The 20,496-nt window shown below is 38.0% G+C and overlaps 1 protein-coding gene across 1 annotated transcript; it reads left to right on the forward strand.

Moving 5' to 3' along the window:
• The first annotated feature begins 471 nt into the window (after positions 1-471).
• Positions 472-20,258, forward strand: ube2d1b (ubiquitin-conjugating enzyme E2D 1b). Its single transcript, XM_076759696.1, has 7 exons — positions 472-682; positions 2,554-2,617; positions 3,273-3,304; positions 4,995-5,072; positions 11,704-11,809; positions 16,921-17,014; positions 17,137-20,258. Exons 1-7 carry the CDS (start codon positions 659-661, stop codon positions 17,180-17,182), a joined length of 444 nt encoding a protein of 147 aa, XP_076615811.1. The 5' UTR covers positions 472-658; the 3' UTR covers positions 17,183-20,258.
• The last annotated feature ends 238 nt before the right edge of the window (positions 20,259-20,496 follow it).

Below are 20,496 nucleotides of genomic sequence, written 5' to 3' on the forward strand. Positions count from 1 at the left end.
CACTGGGAAACATCACACACCAGCTTCCCTAAATCCACCAACAGTAATGGAAAACAGCAGCTGAAGACCTTGTTCTGAGACAAACCTGAAATAAGTGCACAGTAAGTAACAGAAAATAACGTACATGAATATAAACTGTAATTTGTCAACATATATGATGTACTGTACACATACACAAGGAGTGCTTTTTACCTAGTTGAGTCTTTTTGAAGACAAAACTATTTTTTTTGTAGTTTTTATTTGTGGTTGATGCATAATTTAGCCTATTATGTGTGTGGTATATTTTTGTGTCATAATTTGTATTGTCTGTTGTGGTTTGAGTCTTATTATTTGCAGTCAGAATGTACACAAAACTTGAAGTCAGATATTGAGACATGTAAATTTAAGTACTTCAACTGTCATTCCCATGGATGTCGGCTTATTATCCTTTTCACCCAACTGCAATATTCAGAACTACGTTTCCCATGATCCACTTCGTCGGAGCGATCGTAAACAGAAGAAAGCGGAAACAAAATAGGTTTTATGAAAATACAAACATACCCCTGGGTGTTGAAATTCTCAGGGAATAAACTACAACCATTGACTTCGCCTCAATAGTCTTGACATTCAAATAAAGAGCGAATCGAAGTGAGTTGAGGAGCGAACTGCATTTGTCAACATGGCACTGAAAAGAATACAGAAGGTATGTTTGATTAGCTAGCTATGGTTGCAAGATAATGGTAGCTAACTGGCCGAGCAAAGGCTAACCATAGAATTAAGTTCCGCAAAAAAGGTTTTTCAACAAATATTTCAACGTTATCCCTGTATTAAAATAACTCATTCTACACTTTGTAACGTTTTTGTAAATAATATCTTTGTTGACACCTCTCAAAGCACGTCCACAAGCCTCACAACTTCAAAGTTTCGTGCTAGCTCGCTAACAAGTAGCCAAGTTAGCTTAATAACGTCAATTACTGTTGTTGCCTCCATGATAATCTGTCAGTGTTTTCGAAGCTGCCACTAAGTGTGTGCCTTAACTTGTCTAAGTAATGGGACAACAGCCTGTTGTATTTGTCCTCTTGGTGGGGGACAAGTATTGCCATTACCAGGTAAGTTACTTCACAAAACAAAATGCTTTTAATTTGTAATTGTTTCTCTTGTTTTGCTATCATACCCCTGTTAATTAGTTAACTGTCTGTGCTGTCAGAGGTAACTGCCTTAATAGAATATTAAAAGTGGATAGACACCACTGAAGTATCAGATATTTCTAAACAACAAGTCCTCATCGATGCTTGAATTTGCATTAGAAAGTAGAAAGTATAATGTTATGAGATGATATGTGATTTAGCTAACTTGTGTGCATTTTATAAAAGTCTTGACGTGGGTGTAGCTCTGAGGAAAGATCTTGAAAACTCTTCTCCTTCATGATACTCATTTCCAACCAGGAAGTAACCTGAGGGCAGGAGGACAGTAGAGGGGGGTTTAGGGTAACAAGAGAAAATGGGACGTTATTTGCTATTGAAACATCATTAAAGAGTGTCTGCTAATTGGTGAACTGGCACTGTGAAAACTGATACAAACCAATACCCCTATGTAGCTAACCTTTTTTTTTTTTTAGCCACCACACCCAGATCATTGTTCCCTGATGTAGCTGTTGCTCCTTCATTAGTGGCCTCATAAATTAACATGTTAACTAATTTATTTACATTTACAGTCTTACAACACCCACCTATATTTTTCATATTTTGCAAATGATGGCCTATTTTTGGTGATGTAAGAATGAAATTATTCATCCAAACATTTAAAGATTTACTCTTCAAGGATTAGGGCTGAGTATTGTGTGAATGTTGTTGACACCAGCAACATCAGTACAGAAACTTTACTTTGCTAACCTGCTTTTCTCCAAAAATCTTTTTCTTTGTTTACAAAATAAGCCAAATTTACCAAATTCATTCATTTTGTATTTTGTATTTTGTATTTTGTGGCACTCCACCAACTTTACACATTAAGATTGTACTAGAGAGTGTTAGTACTACTCCTCCTGTGAAAACAGCTTTCATTCTTGGGGCTTTGGAGAAGCTTTCTAACATCTGAGAAAATAACCCAAATGATGTCAGAGATATCAGTTTGGGCTGAGAAAATACAAATGTATAACAGAAAACCTGCTTTAAAAGTTAGGGTTGCGGACATGGGAATTTACCAGACGGGGAGTGCTGGACTACGCGTTTCACACTAATGCTATCTAAAAATGTTTATTAATTAATTGCAATATTAACAAAATTATGTTGCTATGGTGGCACTAACATCAGTCAGAAGAAGAAAGATAGTGCAAATGAAGTGAAAGCAGATCTTGGAACCAGTAGTTTTCCAAAAGAAGTTTACGCTTACATTTACTACTCCATCCACTGAAGAATTTTTTTGTCAAACTTTTTGGCTGGTATCTGTTTGTGTGAAATAGAGAAGCACTAAGTGCATAAAGAGATGTAATTTTTCCTCTGATGAAAAGGAGTATTGCATTTGATTGTACCTGTTTAGCAGAATAATTAACAGCAGTGTTTCTGCTGTGTTGAGCAGGAGCTGCAGGACCTGCAGAGAGACCCTCCAGCACAGTGCTCTGCTGGACCAGTGGGGGATGACTGTGAGTACACACACCTTTCATGTCACAATTTCTCACCTGAGTGTATTAGAAAGTGGGTGCTTCCTACTGCCTGTCCGGGTTTTAAGGGTAATATGTGGTAATCATGCACACGTGACAAAAAATGCTCTCGAAACAAAATATCCCACTGTTTCCACAGATTTGCATAAAACCTACAAATAAGGCAATTGTAGACTAACTCTTGATCCTAGACAAAGAGACAGCAAAATTGTTTTGGTATTTTCAACTTTGTTGATAAGAAGGGCAGTCATAGTTAGGAAAGAAAGAGGTGTTGAAGATTCTAGTCCAAATACATTCCATGTTAAAAAGATCAGGAAAGATCACTCACAATCTGATCATAAATAATCAACTGCTGACCTATTAACCTTATCTGAAGTACTTGTATAGCTAGTTTTGTATCGAACTGAGGTTGGACCACAAACAGACTGAATTTACTGCTGAACTGAAGGCAGTCAGAATTGATACTGAAAGTCACCTGTACCTAACAAACTTTAGAGAATGCTTGGCAGAGGTAGAAGCTTCTGTAGATGCATATCTTGCAACTGATGGATGATGTCTGATGAGCATTGTGTATGTGACCGTACAGCTAACGTTCTCCTATGCCTCTCTCCTTCTCTTTCTCTCTAATTGTTTCTAGTGTTTCATTGGCAGGCGACCATAATGGGTCCGGTGAGTATCATGCCATCACTTAAAGCTTTCAGTCTTCTCACACAGACTCCTGTGCTTGTGCTTCATTAGAAATGTTCTCATAGTAGCCATGGGTAGTTTTACATTTTACATTGTAAACGGAACTAACTATACCGAACCAGTGACTTTTAGTAGTGGAGCTGCTCTCTGGAGACTGAGCGCACTTGGGATTCACAGTGCAGCACAGTACAAAACTACAGTTCTATTTGAGAAAGCCTGCCAAATAGTTGCTGTATTAGGGGAACATTTTAGCTGACATTCATAATTGAGAAACTGAAGCGTTGTCTATCGGGTTATCCTTGTCGTATCACATAGCTGGCTTACGTTTAACTGGAATTTGTCCCTACAGTGATCTACAAAACACAACTGCATTTCAGGCATTTCAGACATTGAGGTCATTGTTCTTATAGACTATAACTGAATTTACAGTGAGGTGATGAGTCATAACAAGTGTACAGCAACATATTCACAGACGAACAGAATCACTTTGCTGTCTTTTAAAATTATTTAAAAGTAAATGACACATGTATAGCAGAATGAGTTTTAAAACAGGCCTTTTATGTTTATGTTTATGTTTAATGTTTTATGTTTTGTTTTGTTGTTTTTTTTAAGATATGGTAAATGGACTGTATTTGTATAGCGCTTTTCTAGTCTGACAACCAGTCAAAGTGCTTTTACAACACAAGTCTGCATTCACTCATTCACACACACAATTAGCTAAGCCACCTGCTCATTATGGGCGTTATCTTTTCACACACCAATGGCACAGCAGTGGGAGCATTTTGGGGTATCCTGCCAAAGGATACTTCGACATGGATCGAACCACAGACCTTCTGATTAGTGGCACACCGCTCTACCTCCAGAGCCACAGATCTGATAACAGAAGTTAATCATTTCCAATAATGTGTGACATTTATGTTTGAATGTTTGAAGGAAAACTATGGTTAATTACAACTTCAGTTTTATTTTCACAGCTGCGGTCATTGATTCTATCAATAATACATTTTATTCACTACAGTAACAGGCAGTAAATACCAATAAATACAAGCCTTCAGTCAGGATCAAAGAGTTTTGAACAGACCAACAGTTTATCCAGATTATCTAAACTACTTTTTAGTCAAGTCAAACTGAGAGTGAGTACAGCCTCTATGATCAACTGCTTACGCCTGGCTTTCTGCAGGTGTACATAGTAGATAAAACCTGTGTTCCTGAAGCTTGGCAACCAATCAAAATCTGTGACACTGATACTATTGATATGCATTACTATTGATATGTTTGCACAATTCTGTTTTAGTTGTATGTTTATAGTCTGCATATTTTACCTTGCCATCTATTACTTTCTGCTGCTGCATAGCCATAATGTCCTATGGGGAGTAACACACTAAAATCACATTTTAAAGTACTACTCCTGGTCAGTGATGTCAGTGATTGGCCTGTAATTACAAACTTCACTTCTTCAATGGACACTCATACAGCAGTTGGTAACCAGCTTTGTGACAGCGGTTAACCAAAATTATCAGTAGTGTTAGGCTTTGGAATCCAGATACTTAAAGAGAGCCCAAGTTGAACTGCTTGACACAGGCCCCATTTCTCACTGAAGGTGACCGTAATGTGTTGATTGCCAGTCATTTGGTTCTGTTGCTGACTGCATTGTCTCACCTCTTCATGTCAGGGTGACAGTCCTTACCAAGGAGGAGTTTTCTTTCTCACAATCCACTTCCCCACTGACTACCCATTCAAGCCACCAAAGGTAAGAGCTAGTGTGGTTACTTAAAGCTTTGTCTTGTCATACTGTGCAATTTTATCATGTTTATCATCTTGTGCATCCAGGAAACCGTCTGGGCCAGAAAATGTCTCTATATCATAAATTATGTAAGGGTCCTGACAAGTTGTACATTCCATAATTTTAATGGAAGAGTGCAGTGCTCATTAAGAATGTGCATGTACAGAATGGGATGATTGCTTGCTACTTGCAGCTTTCTTTGAGTTTAGACATGTATACAGACGTTCCAGATGCATAGTTTTAGATGTACGCATGTGCACCAAATTTTCTTTTCCTTTTTTCCCTCTAAACTTTTCTAACAACATAGTAAGATTACAAATACACCACCAGTTTTAGTTTATTGAGGCTAGGGGTGTGCCACATTATATTGTTCACAATCAAAACCAGTATAATTTTAAAAATCATTAAAAAAAAAATAAATTATATCCTGATGATGAAAATTTTCCTCTTTGACATAATGACATCATGCCGTTATGCCGAGCAACAACAGAAACATGACTGAAAGTGAAAGTAACATAGCTACTGGCTCCTTAGTGGAGGAGTTTGTTCCAAAAAGGGGAGTGACTTCAGTATTGTGGAAGTGGTTTGATTACAAGAGGTTTGATGTACCATGTAAACCGTGGTAATATGTAAGAAGTGCAAAGAAGAACGTAACAACAAAAGTTGTACAAATACAACCAACATATTTCACCACCTTAAGCAGAAGCATGAGGAGAGCTCAACAGCTAATGTGAGTTCAAAACCAAGCACACAAACTCATCATAGCATCACTGAATCTTTCTAAAGTTTTACTCGGAATAACAGAAATAGCAGTTGCTGGAAGGAAATTTTTGAAGCCCTCACATTTTGTTTGGTGAAAGATATGCCAATCCAAACAGTCGAGAAGTTTCAAACAACTAATTAAAAAGCTGGACCTTACAGTAGATATCGCTTCCTAAAAGGAAATATTTTTTCAAAGACAGCACTCCTGGACATGTATGAAGAATACTGTGATAAGGAGCAGCCTCACTGTCTTCTGTGGACTCCTACACCTCGACCACGGACATATGGTCAAGCACAACTACAAAGCCAGATTTAAGCCTGACCGGGCACTACATTAACAGTGAATGGAAGCAGTGCAGCTCCTTGAGATGAACTTTCCTGAGGACCACACAGGGGGCAATATAGCAAATGCTATGAGGCAATTTCTCCAGCCATGGCATCTCAAAGAAGAGAAACGAGTGTCTGTGACAACGGATAGTGGAGCAGACATTGTCAAAGCTGTCACACTGAATAACTGGATGAGACTGTCATGCTTCGGCCATCATCTTCACATTGCCATTGGTAATTTTCCTTTATTCCTTCCTATGAGATATTAATCCAGATGTTAAAATAGGACATAGCATCCTGCTTTGAGGTTTAACAGATCCCCCTTGATGTACGTAATCTTAAGACTATGAAAGGTGAGCGAGTTTAGATAACAGCCCTGAACTATGTAATTCTAGAATTGCTTTCACAAGGGTGTTATATAAGTGTCACGGCTTTACAATAACATATTACTGATATCATGGCCATATCAAAAATACCATGACCTTGCCTAAAATAAGCTCAATATTGACACATCAAATCACTGTAGTGATTATAGAAATACTGTATAGTTTCATGGGGTAAAAAGTGTATTAAAAAATCTATCATTTTATTTTCGTGCTCAGCTAATAATGATATTGAAAAAATATAATTTCTAATTGCCTAACTTCTCTCTCTCTCTCCATCAGGTCAACAAGGCACTTTGTGTGACAAGACATTGAAATTCCTGACTCTGAGCAAGGCCCTTGATCCTCTTCTGGAATCACAAATGCTCTGTCTCCTGAGGACTATTTTAGTGCCTCATGCCTGAAGCCTGAACTTCAGTTGCAGGACACAGACCTCACCAAGACAATAAAGAACTCAGCACTGGAGTGCTTGAACAGCAAGTATGAAGGTTGTGAAACTGATAAGTTTAAAAACTATCCTTGACCCATGCTTTCACATTCAGTACATGGGCCCAGGAGACATCCAGGTCACGAAAGCCTGAGCAGACATGGACTCGTTTCTGCCAGAGCAGACTGGCACATCCGCCTCTGAAACAGCTCTGCAAGCTTCAGGATCAGCTGCAATGTACAGCAAGTCATGCAGAGAAACCAAAGAAGATACTTAAAAGCATTTTTAAGAAGAAAGCAACTGACAAGACAGGACTGTCAGAGACAGAGAGACAACTGAGGCTGATCTTAACAGCTACTTACAGTGTCCACAGGCAGACAGTGAGAGTGATCCTCTCACGTGGTGGAAGCTGCATCAGGTTAGCTTTCTCTGGGCAAGCCATTTAGCAAAAACAAAAAAATGCCTGTGTATCTTAGCCACCATTGCAGCTTCTGAAAGGCACAAGTGGCAGTATTATGACCTGCCAAACGTCAGCACTGAAGTCTGCTTTCTGTGATGTTTGTGCATGCAAGGCCAGCAGGATAGCTACTTTATCCCTCTAATTGGCAGAATTTCCAAGCAGCCTTAGGTGCATGTTTTGCACATTATACTTCATTTGAAGACAATCTATTTTAATTGAAGATTTAAGGATAATTTTTGTTTCACTTTTTCCATTTGCAGTGTTATTATACTATAACATTGATTCCCAAAAAGTTGTGACGCTCTGTAAAACATGGATCCCATGGAAATTCAGTTGTTCCAGTCAGGAAGTTTTACAAAGAGCAACCACAGTGGCATAAAAGGGTCAAGAGAAAAAAGTGTACAGGATAAAGAATACACAAACAACCATGTATATGTACATTTGTACAGATTATAAAAATACTACATGCCATAAAAATCCTACTGCTATAAAAAGTACTATTGCCATTATTCTTATGAGAAAAAAACTATGTCATAAGTTGTATTGCACTTGACAAATACTAGGTCTATGTATATGCACAATATATACAGTTTATAAAGTACTGCTGCCAATATGGATAATAATAGTGTTAATGCACAGTTGAGAGAAATATACAACTTAGAAAATGCACCAGAGGAAAGGGATAATGTGAGCATATATGAGCACTGATAACAGTATTGCAAAACAGAGTGGGTTTATAATATACAATTGAGAAAGACATCATCAACACAGTGCTACATTACATGATGCTGGAGTTAAACAGTCTGACAGCTGTTGGGTTGGAGGACCTGCGGTAGCGTTCTTTCTTGCACACTAGATGCAGCAGTCTGCTACCGAAGGAATAATATACTTTATACAACCATGTGTTCACAAAGCGGTCACTCCATCCTTGCTTGTGAACAACTGAGCCTTTTGATGATACCGCTTTAATACCCATCATGATACTATCACCTGTTACCAATGAACTTGTTTACCTGTGAAAGGTTCCAAACACGTGTTTTTGGAGCATTCCACAACTTTCCCAGTCTTTTGAATTGTTGCTGCTGTCCCAATTTGTTTGAAATATGCTGCTGGCATCAAATTCAGAATAAGCATATATTTAATAAACTCAATGAAGTTTATCAGATTGACTATTAAATGTATTGTCCATGTACTGTTTTAAATTGAGGATATGTCACATAGGATTGGCAATTATTATATATTATGATAAATAAGTACAAGATGGACTGATCTCATAAAACCATAAAGTTGAAGACTATACATTATTTTCAGTATTTTTTTTTTTTTACCAAGATTAGTGTGTTATTTTTGAATTGTACAATTTAGAGTGAAAAAACACAGCTCAATGCAAAAGTTAGGGAACCCCAAGAAATTTGAGTTCTCGGATAACTTTTACCAAGGTCTCTGACCTTATGTAGCTTATTACGGCTGTGGCTTGATCTCAGTTATTGTTAGGAAAGGCCAGGTGATGCAAATTTCAAAGCTTTATAAGTACTCATACTCCCCAAACTTTGTCCCAACAATCTGCAGCCTTGGGCTCCTCTCAGCAGCTGCCTAGCACTCTGAAAATAACACCAGTTAATCACTGTGCAGGGTTATCAAAACATCAGCATTAAAACTCAAATAACTGATGCCTCGTTAGATATAACCAGCGCTGTTGAGAGAGAGGGTTAACCCTTACCCTAAATTCAAACTGGCATTAAAGAAGTTTTGAAAATATTTTTTGAAAAGTGTCAAATTGAGCTTGAAGATGTTCTGATGTTCTGTTCTTCAGGGTTTTACCTGTAGTGGCCATCTTGTAGAGTAAGGAGCAAGATAGCTGCCTGAGCACACCTATGACTTTGGTGTTCTATAACTGTTTGGTGAAAATAGAAAATATGACATTTTTGTGTTGACTTGCATTGTATTCGAATCTTAGGCAATTATAGATGAATCCGCACAATGTGCTGCCATCCACAGGCTACATAACTAACATAAACTATAGGTTGCTCAAATTAAGAGAGTGAGCAAGCGAGAAGGCTAAAAGAGAATGAAAGCATCAAAAGTGCATTATTTAACAGAACTGTGTGGAAAAAAATTGTCAGCAACAATGTTTCACAAAGTATATAAAGTTTCCCGTAACTCAGCTACTCGCAAAACATTAGCACTGGAGGACAGAGACTCAATCTCAATGAGGATAACACATTAAAAGTACCAGGTGAAACACAAAGGAAGGATTGGATCATGTATCACCTGGATACTGTATCCACATACAGATCCCACTTAAATACCAGATGTAGATGGGGTGTGAGACAAAGGGGGGAGTGGCCTGGTGTGATAAAGGTGGAATTTGGCCCTCTGCAGGATAAGGTGGATATGTCACTCAGGAAACAAAGGCTGAACAGTAATGAGAAGTTTCAGGAAATTTACATTCAATCAAGCCAAGATCTCACACCAAAAGACTGATTGAATTGAACTGTGTTGGATGAATGACCCTCAGGGAGACAGTTTTACATCACAGGGTACAGGAAAGTAAGAAAACGCCTCACATGTGTAGACAGCCGAGATGGGGAACAGAGAACTGAAGATCTGTCAAACTCATAAGTCCTGATCAATCAATCAACAATACTCCTGTGCACTGGAGTATAAATGGATGGATGCATATGAACCCTGAACTTAGGCTCTTTTATTTTGGTAAAATAAAAAAAATGTTCAGGTCATGCAGGGCTAGTTTAACTGATAAATCAATGGATGTCATAATTGGTTGACAGTTCAAGCATTCAGCTTTATAATTTTCTCCTGCTATTCCCCCCGAAGACATTACAGGCTGAGTCCTGTATAATCACCTATTGGTTCAGATTAATAATTTATTACATGTTGGTGCTGTTTATGTCTGTGGAGTGTGAATAGGGCAGCTCGAAGACTGTCTTAGTCAAAGTGATATGAATGTTCCACCCAGAGTTAGCTTAGATATTGTTCAATGTTCATGAACAGGGTGAAATGTGGGTAGAAAGGGCCCCAAATGCTGTGTTATGGACAGTTATCTGGAAATGATCATTTTACCTCAATATCTGCTAGATATAGATAAGATAAGATAAGATAAGATAAGATAAGATAAGATAAGACTTTTTTGATCCCCCACCGGGGAAATTAAGTCGTTACAGCCAGCATGTATTACATGCATTATTACAGTGGCACAGAAGGATCAAGATAAATACTATAAAGGATACCAAATAAAAAATCAACTATGTATATGAACATATGTACAGATTATAAAAATACTAGTTTCCATAAAAATACTACTGCCCATAAAAACACTATTGCCAATATTCTTATGAGAAAAACTACGAATATGGTGAAATTGTACTTGAGGAATACTGTTCTATAAAAATAAATTGAATTGCATGTGTGTATGTATATGTACAATATGTACAGTTTCTGAAAAATACTGTTGCTAATATGAATAATAAATAGAGTGTAATTGCACATTTAAAAAAAAAAAATTAAAAATTGCACAAGATGTAATGGATAATTAGGGCATGTAGGGCATGTAAACATTCCACCGGTAAACATGACCCTGTCCCAACTTTTTGGAAATGTGTTGCTGGCATCAAATGCAGAATGTCCTGATTTGTTTTCTGTGTCTCATGAATATAGACTTCAGTATCTGTTTACAGACAAAGTGTTTTATGTAGCTCAGTTTGTGTTACATACTTACCAACAGCATAGGAGAATGTTTTATGTTTGATGTGTTGAAGGCAGAGACTGTCTCAGATGTGCCTAAGTTATGTTTTATAGCTGTGATGTCTAAGGAGCAGGATTGTGTTCATATTTGGTATGACATTGTTTGACACTGACATTGCTTTAACTGTCATTATGTTATTGCTCTTGTTTTATTATGTTCGTCGTGTCTTGTAAGCCCATATGAACTGAGCATCTTTTGGTGCATGATACTGAAAAATAAATGACTACTACTACTGCTGTAGTTTGTGTTCACAACAATTCTGTACCCAAGTTTCCTCTTCGTTCTGCAGTGATAGCACCAGAGAAAAAGTGAAAAATACATAAACAGTACACTTTACTTAGATTAAGATTGCTGTTTGAAAAGACCTCATGACAAGGCAAACACTTGTACAGTAAGTGGGGGAGAGCATCTTTTCTGCTGATACAGCTTTGTGTGAATGAAACTTGACTTTTTTTTTTTTTCTTTTTTTTTTGCAGGTAGCATTTACAACAAAGATTTATCACCCAAATATAAACAGCAATGGGAGTATCTGTTTGGACATTCTACGGTCACAATGGTCTCCAGCACTAACAGTGTCTAAAGGTAACTACTGTCTCTTGTTGCTATCACTATGTCAAATCTAACTGCAAAAACAACACCATTGTGTCATTTTGATCTTATGTAAGTTGTGTTATGTTGTCTGTATTTTAAGAAGCAGCATTTTTGAGTAAGCCCAACATTGGGTTTGGAGACACCAAGGAGGTGACCTAAATGCTATAAATCAGCAGTCCCCAAACACCGGGCCACAGACCAGTACGGTTCGTGGGCCATTTGGTACCGGGCCGCACAGAGAGACTGAACAAAAAATATTTTATTGATCGTCAGAGTCTGAAAGAAGTTTTATTTTGAAAATCAGGTGCATCTGCCTGTGCCTCTGTACACATGTCAAACCGCTCGTCTTGGTCACGTGATACGATAGTAAAAAAGTAAACCCACAAGCTAGCAAAACTTAGTAAAAAACAAAAGTTTTTGGAGTGTTTCTTCAGAAAAGGAAAAGGCCAAATGATGAGACAGAAGAAGAGCCTACAACTTCGAAGAAACAGAAAGCTGCATTTAAGAGACAATATCAGCAGTCCTGCTTAAAATACAGGTTTATCACTTCAGGTGATTCTCACGCACCAAGCCTGCTCTGCGTAATATGTGGCAACAGGCTCGCAAATGAGGCAATGAAGCCTTCTCGTTGTAGAGAAACAAGCACAGGGCTCTCACTAATTACAACAACTACATTCAGCGTAATGGTGAGTTGTATTTTTAATAATTTGTTTTTCTTTTGTTTCTGTGCCGGTCCATCAAAATATTGTATGTATTTGTGTAGGGTTTCATTCCAAAATGTTAAAGCATGTATTCATGTGGTTTTGTTGTACGTGTTTTGTACCATAGTAAGTGTATGTGTCACGTTTGTGTCCACCCTGGTCAGAATTTCCATTTCTGTGAATGGTAAAGGTGAACTGATTTTTGGAGCAGAGACGTAAATATGGAACATTGTCTTCAACATTTTAAGCAAGACAAGTGTATTATATTAGTTGTAGTCTCAGCATCCCTGTCATCCCTTCCATTTTTGTCAGGATTCTCCAATATTTTACCATTCTCTCTCTCACTGTCCTTCAGTTTAAAGTCAGTCTCCCCTATTTTTAACCTTTCTAAAAGACAAGCAAACAAACAAGCAAGCAAAAAAAGTTTTTTGCTGTGATGTTGACAGGAAGCATAACCACCATTTCATATGTTTGCTACATTCTGCTCCAGTACAGCAGGTGGCAGTATGTAAAACATTAGCTGTAACATTTAGTGATGAGAGGCAATTCATTCAGATGGCTCCTGCAAATAGAAGAAGACGAAGAAGAAGAAAGAAAAAAGAAGGAGATGAAGGAAGAAGAAGGAAGACAAAAAAGAAGGAGGAGGAAGAAGAAAAACCAGAAGAAAGAAGAAGAGAGGAGGAACTTGAGAGGGATGATGTGCCTGCCAAAAAGCCCAAAATCTCACCAAAGTTACATAGATTTAATGAGGAGTAACATTGGTCCAAGTTGTAATTTTTATAAAATATGCCACACGAAATTTGGTGTATCACACAGAGGGAACATCGATGTAAACCAACAGTTATTAATGTTGGTTTGAACCTTTTTATTTTCTTGATGTTATTGTTAAGTTTTGGAGATAGTTTTGTGATTTTTGTTTGGTGTAGCCATCGTAGTCATCAAGCCACAGAGATGGGATGATATAGTTATTGAAAGGAAGACAAACACATGATTAGGGATTTAACTAAATCAGTCTAGGGAATTAAGTATGAACACAGGGCGTTACCTATAGAAAAGGGTAAAAAAGAAAAAAAAAGTGTCACATATAAAAGGTGGGAACAGAGTGTAATGAATTCTGTCTGATATCAGACAAAGACAGGCCAAGAATCTCCCAGAAAAGCATTTGTAAGCTGTGATACTTGCCAAAGGGGGTATTGCTCAGTACTGACCATACAGGTTGCCAAAACTTTTGCTTTGGGCCCTTTCCCTTTTCTTATTTCAAAACTGTTAAGGATGGAAATAAAAACATAATATTGCTTGAATAGAAAAGAAATGTATCTTCTTCTATCGTCATCTTTAACTTTAAACCCAACCACCTCTGGCCCCAATTCTTAAGGAATTGGCTTTATTGGCCAAGTATGTGTGCACATACAAGGAATTTGACTCCAGTCATTGCAAACATTGAACACAATGTACTTACATAGACAAACAGACAAACAGCTCAATGAGGACAAAGAAACAAAAGACTGATCAAGTAGTGCAAAAATGTTCAATAAACAATATATACAAAGAATGATCAGGCAGTAAACAGTATATACAATGAACATACATACATATATACATGCATACATATACAACCCTGACTCCAGAAAAAGAAAAGGTTGGGACCCTGTATAAAATGCATAGGGGGGTACAGAGTAGAAAAACAGAGAATCAGTAATATAGAATTTGTTTAAGCTTTCTCAACACAAGATCCAATACCCTTCCAGGGTCCATCAAGTCCACCAAGCCCATCATCGTCTTCCAGCCTGTTCCATTGACAGAAAGTCCATGAAGTCCATACGCCACTTCTCCATACTGAAACACTATGGTTTACATTGCTTCCAGTTCATTACAATGATCTGCTTGATTGATTAAAAAGGCCAGTGCTATACACACTATTTACAATTTTTGGTTGCACACTGGCCATTTTCACACCTAGTATGCAAGTTACCTGGCTAGGTTTGATATCTATATTAAGAAGACATGAAAAGCTTTTCAGAACAGCAAACCAAAACTGCTTACCAAGAGGACAGTACCGCAACAATGCATCAGCGTACCTTGTATTTCACAACCGTGCCAACACAATTTGGATAGTGCTTGATAAATTTTCTTCAGTGTATACAGTGTAATGTAGGCCCTGTGTTTTATCTTCACTTGCAAAATCTTGTATCTGACTCAATTTGATAATTTTGTACTATTTTTAAGTGCTGCATCACGTCTTGTACTTATGAATATACTCTTGTCCCATTCCCATTGTAATTTAGTTTGGAAGTTGATGGCAGAGGTAGCAAAACACGGCGTCATATACATTGCTGAGACTGTACTGCTTCTGCTAGGAGCAACCATCATTGTCACTCTGACCTTGTTCCATTGGCACAAACGTGACATTGTAATGTTCTGCAAAAACACTTTTCTGTCCATTATTCAACACCTTAACTCAGCAACAGAAGGGGAGACTCTAACCATAGTTCACATGTGGTCTGATACTGAATTGATGACACTAATCTCTGGTGTCCACCTTGAAAATATTGTGATTGTATAGATCTTCTGTGTTGCCAGGTTGAAGATGTGTGTGCAGTGCTGTTGCTAGGGTCTCTTGGGGCTCCAAGCAAGAAATCCCTGGGGCCCTCACCCAACCTGTGCACGCCGCAAAAATTTGGTTTTTGCACACATGAATGCACAATTTCTGGGACATTTGAGATGAACACTGAAAAAATAGATTAGTGGTCCAGGCACCAACAGAGGTCCCTGAAAGCCCAGGCCTATCAATAATCGTTGTTGTAAATAAGTGGCCGGGGCCCCCCTAGTGACAGGGGGCTCCAAGCAACTGCCTGGCTTGCCTGTCCGCGAGCCCCACCCCTGTGTGTGTGAAGCATCCATCCGTCATATTGAGCTTCAGGGGATTGTTGTTGCACCATGTGATGAAGTTGTCTATCAGTCCTCCGCACTCCTCTGTAAAAATGGTCTCTAAGTGAAGACAGCAGATTTTTTTTTTACTGGAAATGATTCACTGGAATCATACAGATCAATATAGTGATAATTTCCATTTTGCCAAAAAATACGCTAAATACCTTTCGCTAAATTCCCTCAAAGTCTTCTCGACATATATGACTCTGGACAGAGATGGATGTAAACTGCTACTGGAAAAGGCATGTAGTACAATCACAAGGTGGTGAGTCTAATCTCCTTTTTCTCAGCTGTTGAATAACTTATAGTGCAGTCCTACAACTTACCTTAAAGGCTTGCCATACAGTCTGCCCTGACTACACTGATTTAAGATCATTTGACAGTGCTCCAGCTGACGGTAGGGGGTCCCCACCCATCAATATGTGATAATGTGTAAATTTTGACAGCACCAAGTTCGGTTTTGATTAAAAAAATGATTCTGTCCAGTGTTAGAGTATACACATCAACTAAAGTACATTTTTCATTTTGTAGGAAACCTGATAAAATTATATATCTACCATGTTAATCAATTATTTGTTCTGGTAGTCTAAATGAAATTCTCCTTGCTATCAAAATACTCACCCCTGTAGAGGCTCAACTGCCTGGTGCTTAAAAAACTTGACCCACCTATCTTTGCTTCAATTTAACTGACTCTGTTTCATTTAGATGGGTCTTCAGAGGCTCTTCCTATTCTCATGGTAGGGATTTCAAACATGTAATAATTTTATATCTCTCTGTTTTGTTTGAGATTCCTTTTACATTTCAGCAAATTAAATTGATATTATTTGAACCCATTCATTTTATTAGAAACCTTTGCTGTTTACACAAGGGATAGACAGAAAAAAACACAACATTACATGTAAGTAAATAAACCATATAAAATATGCCATGACAGAAACGAAAAATAAACAAAATAGCAGTGGATTTAATGTCCATCCCTTTTTCACAAGCAAAACAGTTTAGGCATTGCTGCCTCAGTCCTTCATTTGATGAACTTGCAGGATAGCCTACAATTTAAAATCTTACTTGGGGGCACCAGAACTCTCCCTGGTTTTAATATCAACATAAGAAAATAATAATAATAACATTTTGTGTGTGTGTGTGTGTGTGTGTGTGTGTGTGTGTGTGTGTGTGTCTCTTTGTCTTTGTACTATAACTGGTGGAAAATGATTCGCAAATAATTGCATTCTGATAACTTTGCTTTAATAGAGCTAATGAATGCTGTGCTCTTCAGCATTTAAATCCTTACACCATACTCTTATCTCATACACTATACTCTTCCCTCACGCCTACCAGTCTATGCTGACAGATGCAGAGGACACAGAAATCATCACTGGCGGTGACTATGTAGGATCTATCAGGCGTAGGCTCATTTTAAACATTTTTTATCTGCACGTTAACTAATGTGATATTTTGAATTCCTCTTCATTCCAGTTTTATTGTCCATATGTTCATTGCTTTGTGATCCAAACCCAGATGACCCCTTAGTTCCAGACATAGCACATGTCTACAAGAACGACAAAGACAAGTGAGTTCAGGTGGTGCCTTATCGTCCACTAATATCAGTATCAACATCAGCTGACACGTGTATACCTGATGTTGTCAGTGGTTATCTTCCACTCACTTCTCTCTCTTCTTTTCTCTCCTCAGATACAACAGACTAGCAAAAGAATGTACCCAAAAGTATGCCATGTAAAGAAAAAGAACATCAAAGATTAAAAAAAACATGCTGCAAATCTTTCTTTTTCCTTCCTTTTTAAAGTCATGACACACTGTAAGTTATAGTATGGAATGATTAAGTAATTTAAGGTATCTTTTAATGGATACCAGGACATTTTAAAGTTAAGCATGTTGTTTTTTGCATCAAGGAATTTTCATAATGCACAAGTTTATTACAAATTGCTTTACAGCATTTTTAATTTTTTAAGTAAAACTAGTGGATTGTAAGATATAAACCAAAGGTCATTCAGCAGCAAGCCTTTTCAGAGGAGCTGAGTCATAGTGCAGCAGGAGAGCATACATATTGGATCAAAATCTGCTCCATAACTGGAAAACCCTATGTTCAGTCCCTGCTGCATCCATCAACAACCAGCAAGAAACACGCTGGACCATGGATATGTGGAAAGGTGAATGCCTCATTTTGACATGTCTGTAAAAGAAAAGACTACTGACATCATCATAATGTCCCCCTTCACATTACAACTTCATCTCACCTTCATGCAGTGGATGATGGAGGGTTTTGTTGTGTTCTTTTGCATTTTGTAGCAGACAAAGTTGAATGATGACAACGCACTGTTGCTGTAGCCTTTAAAATGGGAGCAATTACAAATCATGTTTTACTGTGTTCATTTCCTCTTTTTCTTTTTCTTCTTTGCGGTTGTTTTGTATTAAAAAAAATCCCCTGAACTACAATATTGTTTACTCAATTTCATTTGAATTAGATAAGATAAGAAAAGAAAAGATAACACATATATGCATAGACAAAAAAGATTAAAAAATTAAGAAATTGAAGACAATGTGTAGTACACAAGATATTGCATGGATGTAATAGCAAGGCCTTGTTGAACAGTCTGATCGCAGTTGGAATGAAGGACCTGTGGTAGCGTTCCTTCTTACAGACTGGATGCAGCAGTCTGCTGCTGAAGGTGCTGCTTAGGCCCCCCACCGTCTCATGCAGGGGGTGGGATGGGTTGTCCATGACTGATGTCAGCTTGGCGATCATCCATCTCTTACCCACCTCCTCAATGTTGTCCAGCAGGCAGTCCAGGACAGAGCGACCTGTCCTGACCAGTTTGTTCAGTCTTTTTCTGTCCCTCTCTGAGCTCCCACAGCCCCAGCAGACCACTGCGTAGAAATTTGCAGATGCCACCACAGAGTCATAAAAATTTTTTAACAATATCCTACATACTCCAAAGGACCTCAGTCTTCTTAGAGTCATCACAATTCAAATCTGTCGTTAAAACATTTTCTCTTGATAATACAGGTGCAGCTCAAACAATTACAATATTATGAAAAAGTTCAATTTTTTTTTTTTGCCAGTCATTTCAGAAAGTGAAACTCATATATTACATAGATTCATTACACATACAGTAAAATATTGCAAACCTTTGTTTCTTGTAATTTTGATGATTATGGCTTACAGCTAATGAAAACACAAAATTGTCTCAGAAAATTAGAATATTACTTAAGATCAATAAAGGATTTTTAAAACAAAAATGTCAGCCTTCTGCAAAGTATGTTGATTTCTATGCACTCAAGACTTGTTTGGGCTCCTTTTTCATGAAATACTGCATCAATGTGACATGGCATGGAGGCGATCATCCTGTGTCCCTGCTGAGTTGTAATGGAAGCCCAGGTTGCTTTGATAGTGGCCTTCAGCTCGTCTGCATTGTTGGGTCTGGTGTCTCTCATCTTCCTCATGACAATACCCCATAGATTCTCTAGGGGGTTCAGGTCAGGCAAGTTTGCTGGCCAATCAAGCACAGTAATACCATGGTCACTGAACCAGCTTTTGGTACTTTTGGCAGTGTGGGCAGGTGCCAAGTCCTGCTGGAAAATTAAACCAGCATCTCCATAAAGCTCGTCAGCAGAAGGAAGCATGAAGTGCTCTAAAATTTCCTGATAGATGGCTGCGTTGACTTTGGACTTCAGAAAACACAGTGGACCAACACCAGCAGATGACATGGCACCCCAAATCATCACTGCCTATGGAAACTTCACACTGGACTTCAAGCAACTTGGTTTCTGTACCTCCCCACTCTTCCTCCAGACTCTGGGACCTTGATTTCCAAATGAAATGCAAAATTTACTTTCATCTGAAAAGATGACTTTGGACCACTGAGCAACAGTCCAGTTCTTTTTCTCCTTAAGGAGAAAGGACGTTTAGGACGTTTCTGATGATGTCTCTGGTTCAGGAGTGGCTTGACATGAGGAATGCAACATTTGTAGTCCATGTCCTAGATTCGTCTGTGTGTGGTGGCACTGACTCCAGCCACAGTCCACTCTTTGTGAAGCTCCCCCAAATACTTGAATGGGTTTTGCTTGACAATCCTCTCATGGTTGCGGTTATCCCTACCACACCTTTTCCTTCCACTTATCTTTCTATTAATATGGTTGGATACAGCACTCTGTGAACAACCAGCTTCTTTAGCAATGACTTTTGTTGCTTACCCTCCTTGTCGAGGGTGTCAATGACTGTATTCTGGACATCTGTCAAGTCCTCAGTCTTCCCCATGATTGTGCAGCCTACTGAACCAGACTGAGAGAACACTTAAAGGCTCAGGAAACATTTGCAGGTGTTTTGAGTTAATTAGCTGATTAGAGTGTGACACCATGAGTTTCCAATATTGAACTTTTGCACAATATTATTTTCTGTGACACTGAATTTTGGGTTTTTACTAGCTGTAAGCCATAATCACCAAAATTACATGAAATAAAGGTTTACAATATTTCACTATGTGTAATGAATCTATATAATATATGGATTTCACTCTCTGAAATGACTGACAAAAAATATTGAACTCTTTCATGATATTCAATTTTTTAAGCTGCACCTGTAGATGTGATGTTGGCTTTTTGGTTGGATCTACACAGGCATAATGATCTGATTTTTAAATCAATGAAACCTGCACCTAAAGATTTAATATTTTCTTATGTTTGACCTCAATCTGGCTGAAAGCCCCATTTTCTCTTCCTGTGTGAATAGTCTCTTACATGTGTCTTTGAGACCTGTATTCCACCTTTTGTACTGAATTAAAGAATGGTATGGTTTTTATCATGACTTTCTTTTATATATATATTATTTATTTAGAAGTTTCAGAGTGTCATTGTTATTAACATATCTAAACATTAATTAATAAACATTAATTCAGATGTCATGTGCAAAGAAAACTCATGTGAACTCATGACTTTTTGGTCTAGGTCAGTCTTTTATCCCAGCTTCATGTTGATGTCTGAAAAGCAGTTTGTAACTTTATGTGATTTTGTTCTGCTGACATGTTCTAATTCAGT

This window comes from Chaetodon auriga, chromosome 20 (assembly GCF_051107435.1).
Source record: "Chaetodon auriga isolate fChaAug3 chromosome 20, fChaAug3.hap1, whole genome shotgun sequence".
NCBI lineage: Eukaryota > Metazoa > Chordata > Actinopteri > Chaetodontiformes > Chaetodontidae > Chaetodon > Chaetodon auriga.

Bases quoted from the DNA above. Each gene is read 5' to 3' on its own strand.
- ube2d1b (XM_076759696.1), top strand. From the start codon at position 659: ATGGCACTGAAAAGAATACAGAAG. The intron at 2,618-3,272 runs GTGAGTACACAC...AATTGTTTCTAG, and splicing joins TGGACCAGTGGGGGATGACT to TGTTTCATTGGCAGGCGACC. The intron at 3,305-4,994 runs GTGAGTATCATG...TCTTCATGTCAG, and splicing joins AGGCGACCATAATGGGTCCG to GGTGACAGTCCTTACCAAGG.